The sequence below is a fragment of the Wasmannia auropunctata genome, unplaced genomic scaffold (genome assembly GCF_000956235.1).
Source record: "Wasmannia auropunctata unplaced genomic scaffold, wasmannia.A_1.0 LD336053.1, whole genome shotgun sequence".
Taxonomy (NCBI): Eukaryota; Metazoa; Arthropoda; class Insecta; order Hymenoptera; family Formicidae; genus Wasmannia; species Wasmannia auropunctata.
The window spans coordinates 1652239-1664505 of NW_012026837.1; the positions used below are offsets into that span (position 1 = coordinate 1652239).

Genomic DNA, 12267 nt, shown 5'->3' on the forward strand with positions numbered 1-12267 from the left:
AGTGGGGTTTGAGTCTCCGCTAAATTCATACACAGGAATTATACTCATTTTGTCAGAGGTCAGAGGAGCAGCTGGCTCAAACCGCTCAAACCCCACTTGTTAGCGGAGACTCGAACCACATTTTAGCGGAGGTTTATTGAATTTATTCTTCCGCTGCACTATTATAGCGCGCGCATAATTACGACGCTAGCGTTTGCACATGTCCAACACTGGCGCCACTGGCGGCACCGGCCGTAAGCACGAAGCAGCGGGAAGGGAAGATCGGCCATTTTTGTCGAACGCGTTTCTCCGCGTCGTGTGTCAAGATGAAGTAAGTTGCGATTTTTCCGTGGAAGATACATATCCGATGCCCGCGGTGCGATCCCGTTGTATCCACGACGGGCACGCGGTGCATCGCACCACCGCGATGTCCGTATTAATCCACGTATGATATTTCCAGGATCGGCCTGTGCGCGTACAGCGGGTACAAGATATATCCGGGCCATGGCAAGACCATGGTCAAAGTTGACGGGAAGGTGAGTATCGCCGGGACGAGCGACGTAACGTCGACGGTATAACGACGATACGAGCGAGACAGTCAGGGATCGCGGCCCCGTCACGTTTTTCGATTACCGCGACGCGCCGCGCATCCATTTCGCCCCTTGTTGTTGCACGTGCTGGCGTAACTAACCTCAGGCTCCTTTCCGCAGACATTCACCTTCCTCAACTCGAAGTGCGAGTCCGCGCACTTGATGAGGCGAAATCCTAGGAAGGTGACATGGACCGTTTTGTACAGGTAAAGAATACGTCAGGCCGGCGTGCAAAGTTTCTCCAGCTTCAGCTGTTGTTAACGCGATGCGCGATTTGTCTTTCAGACGTAAACACAAGAAGGGTCAGGAGGAGGAGCAGACCAAGAAGAGGACGAGGCGTACTCAAAAGTTCCAGCGTGCCATCGTTGGCGCTTCCCTCACAGATATCTTGGCTAAACGTAACATGAAGCCAGAGATCCGCAAGGCACAGAGGGAACAGGCAATCAAGTATGTGTTCTTTCGATCGTCTCTATTCATTTGTTTCATTAAAGAATTATTTGCTTTGAGGCATTTTAAGAAATATCTCGAAGAGCAAGTATATTTTTTGCTCGAAGACGAACTGCATGCAAGACATCTGTTCCTCTGACAAAGCCTCTTCTGCTTCATCAGATTTCAGAATGTCTTAGAATAAAACTGAATTACTTCACCCGGAACTGTATCTTCAATTACATTGTCTGGCTTTTGCGGATTCATACAATCGATGCGATAGTATCATCTAATATTATGCTACAATAATATCGTTTAATTGATTCACTTATTTTCTTTTCCGCAGGGCGGCAAAGGAACAAAAGAGAGCTGCAAAGGCAACGAAGAAGGCTGTAGCGCCTGCAAAAGCAAAACAGGTGGCAAAACAGAAGGTTGCCAAGGTGACGCAAAAGTCCGCACCTCGCGTCGGAGCAAAGCGTTAAAGTCTGTAGCTATATAAATAAAATAAAATATAAATTCATTTTGAGACTTATTTTTTTTTAATTAAAAAATTTATAGTTAAAGGAATAATTTCGAGATAGGCATTCAATTCAAATAATAAAGATTTCAAGTAATATGTAGATCTCGATTGTATTAGTATATATATATAATTTGCATTTAATTTTTACAATCACAGTGATACATCTTTCACATTTAGAGCACTATGAAAGAAATATTAGTAACAGGAATAAAAGAATTTTCACTCTATCAAATTGTATTCCACAGTACACGGTTTCTTTATTATGGATAGACTGAAATTCTTATACTTATTCGTTTCTAATATTTTTTCCATGAAGAAACTCACGGTCTTAGTCTGATAAAATTTACTCATATGGATCTGTTTTTTATACAGTTTTAACGTTGGCACGTCAATTGCATATGTACAAATATAAATTTTTACTGTTTTATTTGATCTAACTCTTTCTTGAGTATGGACAACTTCGTCAAGGCGGTGTCTCGCCATGCGCGTCGCTCCTGCAATTTGTCGAGCGGACACATTTCATTCAATTCGTTGCTGATCTTCTCCGCCATCTCGCCGGTGAATTTAGGCACCGGTCCAAAAGTCATGCTCGTATCGTAGATCGATTTGTGATATGTTTCACAGTACTTCTTCATTCCTATAAAATAATAAATTGCAAATTGCATTTCCTTTCGCTTAGTTTTTACAGTAGACGACTTAACGATTCTTTTCGCATCAGGACGACTGGCTTACCTTCCGCATTCAGATGCGCAGCCTCGAAGGCACCAAGAAAGGCGTAACGCATCCCAAGACCTTCGCTCATTACTGCGTCAATGTCTTTTACACTTAACACTCCGTCAGCCACCAGTCTCCAGGTTTCATTTAAGATTGCATACCTATTAATATGAGTCTTATATATGACGTGAAGAAATAATTGAACGATCAAACAAAACGTTCGATTACATACTGTATTCTATTGAGCGCAAAGCCGTCAATCTCCTTGCCGAAAACAACGGGTTTCTGACCGATCTCAGTCATGATAGCCTTTGTTTTCTCAGGAATATCAGAACGCGTCCATGGAGCTGGCACTACTTCCACAAGCGGCACGTAATAAGGAGGATTCACCTGTATTTGCAATATCATAATAGTTAATATCAAATAATGTAATAAATATACGGTGCAAATAGCAAATACTCTTTTTTTGTTTAATCTTATTGATTCTTAGTTATTTTTTAAATTGTGTCAATAAAATTGAAAAAAAAGTATTTGTTATCCGCATCAGAAATCACAAATTAAATTTCTAACTATAAACCCAATATATTATCTTAAAAATCTTATAATTCATAAATTTGTCATATATAATGGAACTTTCTTAGATATAATGTACTATAAATATGAATTCTTATATGTAAATTGGGTTTGTAGTGCGAAGCTTTAGCGAAAAGAAATCTGTCATTTGCTGTACTACTATAAGTAGTCTGTGAATACGTACGGGGTGAGAGACGATAATCTGCTCACGATGTTTTAGCTTTTCACTGAAAAGAGACGGACGAAATGTGGACGTCGAAGACGATAAGATCACCTTGTTGTCAACGACTTTGTCGAGATCGTTGTAAAGTTTCATCTTTAACGAGAGATTTTCCGGCACGCATTCTTGGACCAATTTCGCTCCCTTCACAGTCTCCGCCAAATCGGACGATCCTACAAACAAATCCTTCATTACATTACATGAAAATGGAATTTTCCTGGAAAAAATCATCCCAAACGTTATCCCGTCAACTACAAGAAATCGATTTTGGATCTTAACACGTAATCATTGCAATCATTACATTTCACGTTAGTCGTTTCGGCGTTAAGGCATAAAAACGATTGCTGTAGTATTGAATCTAAAGGAAAAAGGTAGGCAAAAACAAACCCTTTATCAAATTAATTTGCTGATCCGCCGTTAGTGTACCACGGAGAAGGCCGCCACTTTCGAGACGTTTCAATTGCTGACGGATGTCCTCCAATGCGCTCTTAATTTGTTCCTGAACGATATCATAAATAGTCACCTGGTATCCCACGCTGGCGAAGAGCATCGCCCAGCTGCGTCCAATTAAACCGCTGAAATAGATATTAAGACAAAGATAAAATAATCTCATGAAAAGGTACAAGATTCTTTTATATTCAATTTCAAATCTGCATTCTCGTATGTTTATAGCGTTAAATTCTCAATTTCAAGTTTGCATTCTCGCGTGTTTTATCTGTAAAACGCCTATTTACAGATCAATGTAAAAATTATAGATGATCGCAAGTGCGTCATTCTGTTAGATATAATTGAAGTGAGAAACGTTGTTTTTACCACTTCGCGCATTATCTTATCTTCGGACAAATATAGCTCACAAAAAAAATGCAATTACTTAACAGTTTTGCTATTTCTTTTTCGTAAATCGCGATGTGATCGTTTGAAAAAATGGCATGATGCGATAATCGATTAATAAAGTGTGATAAGATGTCATGAAATAATCGGATGCACAATGAAATGAAAATTCATTACTTTTACAGAACGCGCTAATAATAGCTGTAAATAACTAAAATTGAGAATACAATAAAATTAATTCGCATTTACATTTGCTATTTAAGTTATCAATATATCGAATGTGTTTGTTGTTTGATATTATGACTCGCTATACATCATGATAGTAAAAACATTAGAATTTTCCTTTCTAATCTAACAGTCTCTGTGAAATCAGCTGTGTGAATCAGCTGTGAAGGTCAATTTTATAAAGTTAAAGCATTACATTTCTTTTATGTTAACGTTCTATAAATACATTTTATTTTAATTTTTTATTTTTATAGGCGTAAACTGTCAGCTATTTTAGTTATTGTTGAAATGACACCTTAAACGCACCTTTAAATAAATTTCTTAAAGATCACAATTCTTAAATAATTTAAAAAATAATTAAAATTATGAGGGAAAACCGATTTTGCGAACAAAGTAATCAATCTAGTATAAGGCACTCGTAAACTTATCGATACTTGTTAAAAAATTGTTAGTAATTGGCTCATGATCAATTACTGTGATTATTTGTTACAATCAATTTGTAACGAGTAATCAATTATCAATTATCTGAAAATAAACGTGTTACATAATTATAACAGTTTGCAGTTTTGAACAATTTAAATTACAAATGGATTACTTTACCTTCCAATGATTCCAATCTTTTCATTTTTAGTTGTCATCGTTACCGATATAGGTCGGATGTCTGCAGAGAAAGCGTTTCCGTGAGTCGTGTAACGAGTGGAATTTTATACTCACGGACAGCTTGAAGGTGTTCAGAAATATATATGCGTGCTATCAGTATCCCCACCATATGTGTATGCTAATGGGTCTTGTAAGATTATATGAGACGTTCTGTACTGAAGGCGCTATCATAGATATTTACCACAGCGTTATCTTGTAGAACGTACATTACGACAGTAGCAACCGAGAGCAGTCGATCGATATGGTCGTGTCAGCTTCGCGAAAATTAAACGACTTCATTCTAGATAACTTTTCTTTATGATAAAAAAGTATTCAAGTTCCTGGCGTAAGTCTTTAGCACACGATTATTTATGACTTACATGGATTATAATTAATGTGTTTAATTTTTATAAAATACAATTAATATAACAAGTTTTTAATTATAATTAATACTTATAATTTTTAAAAAGTTTAAAAATTTATTTTAATGCATTTAGAGCTTTTTTAGTAGAGCTGGGAATGCAATAGAAATGTAAAATTACGTGCGTGATTATATCTCAAAATTTTCTGACGTTATATGATTAATAATAATTTTTCGTAGTTTTTTTTGTCAAGAAAAATTTTTAAATTGTATTGAATTGTTTTTTTGAATTATTTCGGCAATGATTATCTAGAGTGGAATTTACCAGAGTTATTACGTTTGCAGCGCTCGCAAATTAAGATAAAAGAGAAAGAGAGAGAGAGAGAGAGAGACAGAGAGAGAGATCGATAGTATGCCAAAAAATTACATTTAATATATAAAAATTCATTAAGTTAAAATTATTTAGTCGAATGAATTTTTTCGAAAGTCTATCTACGGAAAATTCGAAGAACCATGCAATAATCAGAGCAGGCATGTCAATATACTTGAAGACTATAAGAATCATATCAAGCAAAGATAAAAATAAACAGATAATTTACTCATGACTGGCACAACATACTTTCACCGGAATAAACACGGAGGAACCAGAGAAAGATGTAGCGTCTACGAAAATTCTTGCAAGATTCATCTAATAATTTATTGCACATGCTAATTAACATGTGATATTTTATTTTACTTTCAACTGCATTATCATTTCTCTCTCTTTGCCTTAACAAAATTTTATAATAGTATCCTTATATATAATAACGCTGTGCAATTTCACTTGTTCAACTTGAATTGGTTATCCTAATATTAAACTTTGCTAATTGAGATTAATCAAAATTATTTTGATATTACATTTTACAGCATGAAGAAAAGATTGAGAGCTCGTAAAGCGAATCGGAATGCAACTGACCCTGAGAACTTTTCACATGAGTGCTTTAACTAATTGTCTTCTGTCTTCTAACGAGCGATGAATATCTACCGATTTCAGTAATACGAACTTGATGAAGTATTATTCATACTTTTGGAAAACGTCTCCATGAAACCTATACAAAAGTATATAGCAAAAATTGGAATGAAAAGCAGAAAGCGTGAAACAGTAGGAAACACAATGTGTGTATTGTATTTCGAGACAGGAATTATATGAAAGAAAGCGAAGACAGATACTATAATAATATTATGATTAGGTACATATTTCTATTAAGATATATAATGTATGTATTATTTCTATTAAAACGTGTATAATAGCATTCGTATTTTCCTGCGGGATTTTAGGTATACGCAAAACAGATCTGGTAGCCAAAAAAATATTAATGCTGTTTATCAAACTGAAAATCGAGTTGTTTATGGATTCCGTGAGAACAAGAGCGCAGAGGATCGTGAAGACATTCCTGAGCGCACAAGCGGTTCACACTTCACCAGGGCGTCGTGTAACGCGGATACGTCCCTAGTTACGGAAAATCCGTGCACGCCACGTTGACGCGCGATTGGTGGATGTGTGTAATTCCCGGGGAAGAACCGGAGATCATCGTCAAGGTTATATGCCGTTGACGCACTCCGGAATTAAAGGCAGTTGATTACGCGCGTCTGGTGAGTAACAAGCTTGCATTACGTCGGGGCGCGTTGTCTCAGGACTCGAGAGTCCGCCGGCGCTCGTAGATCTACAAGCCTTCGATACTCAGTGACACTTGGTGACATTCGCGCGTGACAGACGGGCATCGCGCACTACTCGCATCTCGCTAATTCTTCTGCGAAGTGAAGAGAATCGCCGGCCGGAGAGAAAGAGATGCCGGACGCGTACGAGAATATTAACATAGCGATGCGGAGCATACTGACCACCGACGTCACCGCGGATAATGAGGGCCCGTACTTCAACGGTAATACAAGCGCGCGCACATCCCGAAGCGTGTCAGATGTGTCAGTTGACATCCTCTTGGCTTCGCGTGATATTTACACTTTCTGTTCTGGAGTTTAAGTCACAATTGACAATTGTTAATACGAGAAAGAATCTGGATGTAAAAAAACCAATCGTGCTCCTTGTTTGCCTGACAGATATTAGAAATGACATTGTTAATATAAATCTGCGTTGTGTTCTTGAATATCTTATTCATCTTGGAATGTATCTCTCTCATGGACATAGATGTCCATGATCTCTCTTTGTCGCATCACTATTTCATATTTATATTTTACATTTTAAGACAGTTATAAAATATATTCGAGAAAAGCCAAAGTTTTAGTGAGACAACTACTATTTAGGTATTAAAAGAAATAAAAATTAATAAAAAGGCGTTTTGAATTATAATTATTTTTAATATTCAAACGGTACTTACTCTCTCGACGTAACCTGATATTTGTGTATCGTGTACATTAAAATGAATCCTGAAGAAGGTGACTTATTGCTGTATATATAATATTATATATAATATAACGTATTTATATACCCACGAAAAAATAATCAAAAGATTTTATAATTTACATATGTGTGTCTTGTTTTTTCCAGATTTAACGCCAATTGGTAGTAATACAGACATTTTAAGTCCATTTAGTAGTTCTGGATCTCAGGGAACTATGAGCAATATGTCACCCATGTCGACGTCGCCTCTGCACATTACAGATGATTTTATTAATCTAACAAATGCAGGTATGCATTTTGATTTTAAATCGTCTTGTCTAAGACATAACTTGTCAATACTGTTCCTACGTATACATACATACGTGCATCCGAATTATGAACAATATATACAATATTAAACCCTTATCGTCTAATATTAGTAACGATTATTTTCCATGGAGAATGTACATCAAACTTTTTCAATCTGTTAGAAACGATATTTGGTATGGAAGCATCCCTCAGTATCTTGGTGCAGCCAGTGGAGAAATTCAGATTTCGATACAAATCTGAAATGGTGGGGACACATGGAAGCCTGAACGGTCTACATACCACTACTGGACGTAAACGAAGTAGAAATAGCGTACCCACGGTCCAGGTGAGTGTAATGAATATGAAGGGAATTGCCAAAGAAATTAATTGTCTTAAACTAATCTCTTCATAACGATGTTTACTACTATTATTCAAACTTTCAGTTACACAATTTTTTGGATAAAGCGATAATACGTTGCACATTGGTCACAGCCGATGAAGACTTTAGAATACCACATGCTCATAAATTAGTGAGGCGAGTGGGCAATGACGATATAGTGGAACCACATTATATAACAGTTTCAGCTGAAAATGATTTTACAGCCGCGTACGTTTATATCTTATAGTGTAGCGCAATTTCAAACGTAATTATCCTGTTTTATTCTTCAGTCAGCATTATTCCTCTATTACAGATTCAATTCTATGGGTATAATACATACGGCAAGAAGAAACGTCAAGGACGAATTAATACAAAAACTGCACTATGAAACTTTGGAGGAACGCAAACGTTCCAATGTAAACGCTACTCTCAGTGTTCGTGATGAAGCACAGGTAAATCTTAATGCCGTTTATCAGCCTGAAAATCGATCAAATTTACATTTTTATTTAAAAAAAAGAACCAATTGAATATATTCTTTAGAAAATATTTTATAACAATAATTACAGATTAAAGCTGACGCGGATAACTACCAAAAATTTATGAACCTAAATAGTGTTGCCCTTTGTTTTCAAGGATTTATCAAAGATGAATATTCTATTTTGAGACCGATTACAGCACCGGTTTATAGTAATCCAATCAATAATTTGAGTAAGTTTAAATAATTTATTGCAATAAATTTTTTTTTCGAGAAAAAAGATCAAAATTTTCAATTTATTTATGTCATATAAACGTATATTTGTATAGCATATAAGCGTGTTATATAAGCGATTATCAAATATTTTACGTATTGCATTGAACGCAAATAAACCGAACTAGGTTCGTATTCACGATTAACTGAACTGATTCTTTGTCTCACGGATGCTAACAAAGAACATTATCTATATATATATATATGTGCGTGTGTTTCTATATATATATATATATATACTTATATGAATGATGAAAATGAGTAAAGAAATCTTAATATTTTAACAGAAAGCGCATTAACTGGAGAACTTAAAATATGCAGAATAGATAAACATACTAGCAGCTGCGAAGGTGGCGAAGAGATATTCATATTTGTGGAGAAAGTTTCAAAAAGTAAGCACATGCTAATTTTATCATTTCAGCTGAATATGCTTTGTCTAGACATTGTACATATTGATATAAAAAACCGCATTATATTATAGAAAACATAAAGATAAAATTTTTTGAGCTTGACGATGATGACATTGAAATCTGGATTGATTATGGTCGTTTTTCGGAATTGGACGTCCATCATCAGTATGCCATGGTATTTCGGTACGTACTACATGTGATTTACATTTAAATATTTTTTCCTTCCTTCCATAACGCATGTGATTGACTGTGTCGTATTTCTAGAGCTCCACCGTTCAAGGATCGAAATATTACTTCCCCAAAGGAAGTCTTCATACAACTGGAACGTCCTTCAGATGGAGCTTGTTCAGAACCAATCAAATTCACATATAAGCCAAGCGACCGCATGATAGGTAAGTTGATAGTAAAGTTAAATATTCTTAGTCGTCTATGTTCCTTGTTTTTCTTTTCTTTCATTTGACTTCTACTTTTTTCTCATTATAACTCCTTGCAATTTTATAATTCCAGGCAGGAAGAGGACGCGAGTCTCTCACTCAAATAGCACGGAATTGGCGCAAATGACGTTTAGTAATCCTACGCCTTCAACAAATATACCATTAACGAATATGCATTCAAGCAATGACAGTGCCGACATATCTAAAGAAATAAAGAAAATGTTAGACGATAGATGTTCCTCTAGTGAATTTCGCTCTTTTGTCGATTGTATGGATTTGGAAGGTAAGTGTCTTTTTATAGCGATAAAAAAGTTTATTCAAAAGTTACAATGTAAAAACGTATCATGTTAAATCTTATAGAGTACGCAAAATTATTAGACCAAGACGACGATAAGTTAACATATGATGGTGCGCCGAATAAAAAAGCAAGTAGTTTCAATGTATTTGATTTACAAATTTATTGTTGCAATCTTTATTGCATCAATATTATATGTTAATTAAATTTTGTTTCTACAGGACGATAAATTGTTTGCGAAAGATGTTATTATCGATACGATAAAAAGTATGAAAATAAAGCCAAACGAAGCAAAAGATATTATTAAAAAATCGTTCAAAGACAGGACAACTTATGGAGATACGCCACTGCACTGTGCGCTTCGACATGGACAAAAAGACAATGTAAAGCGTATTCTGATGTTTATGAGCACTCTAAATACAAATGCTGAAGAGTTGGTGAACATTCGAAACAGTTCCGGAAAGGTATGCTTTCTCAACGCTAATATATTTTATTTATTTAATTACAAAAATTTCAATGTATCGCATTACATTCTAGACTCCTTTGCATTATGCTGCTTCGCAAGATCAACCGGAAATTACAGAAGCATTACTCATGCTTGGCGCAGATCCAAATATTACAGATCATTATGGACAAATGCCACTACATAAAGCTGTAAAGTGTATGTAACAATTTAAAAGTATTTAAAGTGATTGAACAATTTTTTTTAATGTAACGAATTAACACGTAGCAAAATATTTCGATTCAAATGTAGATGTGATAAAAAGCACTTGCGAATAATATATAATAATTTTATCTTACGTTTAAACTTACATAGAGTTCTGATTTTAGTTCCGGAAGCAAACAGAAGCATTGATATTTTATTATCTGAAAAAGACATCAATATCGAAGCAAATACGGATTTAGGATGGTCACCTCTGCAATTAGCTGCCAAAGCGGGTTCACATTACGCGGTGCGCTCCCTCGTTAGAGCTGGCGCAGACGTAAATAACACTGACATGACCTATGGAAGAACTGCCTTGCATATAGCAGTCGAAGGAAGCCACAAAGACATTGTCGAATTCCTGTTAAAAAACGTAAGAATATTTGTTGAGAATACATTTTTTTATATAAAATATCGTTACTAATCACGTTACTAATGTTTTTAATTCTCCAAGCAGACCAACATAGACGTAAACAAGAGGAACTTTAGCGGAAATACGGCACTGCACATCGCAATAGTTACACCAGGCACGAAGGCCAAAGACATATGTGCCCTTCTACTGAAATACGGCGCTGACCCACACATAAGAAATTATAATCGTGAATCATCCAATGTATGTGTCCAATTTTTTTTTCATTACAATATGGTATGATTTTGTTTTTATTAAAAATTTGATCGTTTTTATGGTAGACTGAGGAGCAACAAACAGAGGATGTAAAACTGGAAGTGCAGTCAGAAGATGAAAATATAGAAGAATGCACCGGACAATCATCGTTTGACCTGGCGTCGAACAAACCAGACGTACGAAAAACATTTCACATTGTCTTATCCTTACAAAGAATACATTTATTTTAAAAAAATTGCGTTGTTGCAGATCTTACAACTCGTCTCTGGTCAAAGTGATATGTTAATCGAGAGCACGCAAATAAAAGAAGAAAATATAGAGGATACACATAAAGTTTGGTTAGACACAGAACAAGAAAAACAATTAGCAAACATTCTGGACGAGACAAAAGGATGGAAAGAATTGGCACAGCATTTCAACTTCAAGTACTTAATGAATACCTTTAAGAACTCATCCAGTGCGTCGTTACTCCTCTTGAATTATATCGCTGTAAGATTCGTATTTTTTTTCGTCGAATATTTTGCACGTTATTTTGCATTCTTCTGAACGTGTACGTTCTCTCATAGAGATAAACGATTGAACTGTGTAATTTGTGTCTTTAATTCTTTGCAGATACAAACCAGTACGTCTCTCAGCGATTTGCGAAACATAATGCAGGATTTAGGCATAGAAGATGCTGTGATATACATGGATCAAATTTTATGTATGAAGTGAGTCGCGCACTCTTAAATCGTTCACATATTGAATCGTTTTGTATGTACAGTTTTTAAAATTTGTTGTATTATTGACATTGCAAATTACATTATAAAGATATCATTATAAGAACTGTATTTATTTATTACATTTAGACATTTTTTTTACATTAATAAGATGTCTTTAAGTTTTGTAATTGTATTTACAAATTTATATGAC

At 35.4% G+C, this 12267-nt stretch overlaps 3 protein-coding genes across 6 annotated transcripts; 2 read left to right on the top strand and 1 right to left on the bottom strand.

The window, feature by feature from the left end:
* The first annotated feature begins 206 nt into the window (after positions 1 to 206).
* LOC105450982 (60S ribosomal protein L24) lies at positions 207 to 1515 on the top strand. The gene is made up of 5 exons (XM_011691144.1): positions 207 to 310; positions 440 to 515; positions 690 to 775; positions 855 to 1016; positions 1342 to 1515. Exons 1-5 carry the CDS (start codon positions 306 to 308, stop codon positions 1475 to 1477), a joined length of 465 nt encoding a protein of 154 aa, XP_011689446.1. The 5' UTR covers positions 207 to 305; the 3' UTR covers positions 1478 to 1515.
* Positions 1516 to 1606: 91 nt separating this feature from the next.
* On the bottom strand, positions 1607 to 4807 carry LOC105450985 (lambda-crystallin homolog). The gene is made up of 6 exons (XM_011691149.1): positions 4679 to 4807; positions 3410 to 3597; positions 2987 to 3195; positions 2462 to 2619; positions 2248 to 2390; positions 1607 to 2152 (listed from the first exon to the last, which is right to left on the bottom strand). The coding sequence occupies exons 1-6, from the start codon at positions 4714 to 4716 to the stop codon at positions 1932 to 1934; spliced, it is 957 nt and encodes a 318-aa protein (XP_011689451.1). The 5' UTR covers positions 4717 to 4807; the 3' UTR covers positions 1607 to 1931.
* Positions 4808 to 4963: 156 nt separating this feature from the next.
* LOC105450983 (nuclear factor NF-kappa-B p100 subunit) lies at positions 4964 to 12185 on the top strand. Of its 4 annotated transcripts, none has more exons than XM_011691147.1 (20): positions 4964 to 5063; positions 5985 to 6307; positions 6396 to 6710; positions 7621 to 7761; positions 7944 to 8107; positions 8205 to 8368; positions 8454 to 8592; positions 8707 to 8848; positions 9176 to 9280; positions 9370 to 9481; positions 9563 to 9690; positions 9806 to 10015; positions 10093 to 10157; positions 10249 to 10491; positions 10565 to 10688; positions 10859 to 11103; positions 11188 to 11343; positions 11421 to 11531; positions 11605 to 11844; positions 11968 to 12185. In XM_011691147.1, exons 4-20 carry the CDS (start codon positions 7689 to 7691, stop codon positions 12067 to 12069), a joined length of 2523 nt encoding a protein of 840 aa, XP_011689449.1. In that variant the 5' UTR covers positions 4964 to 5063; positions 5985 to 6307; positions 6396 to 6710; positions 7621 to 7688; the 3' UTR covers positions 12070 to 12185. The 4 variants fall into 4 exon arrangements, with proteins under 4 accessions (XP_011689449.1, XP_011689450.1, XP_011689447.1 ...); XM_011691148.1 differs by having other exon boundaries at positions 5985 to 6233; XM_011691145.1 differs by lacking the exons at positions 4964 to 5063; positions 5985 to 6307; positions 6396 to 6710 and adding an exon at positions 6717 to 6997.
* Positions 12186 to 12267: the final 82 nt, after the last annotated feature.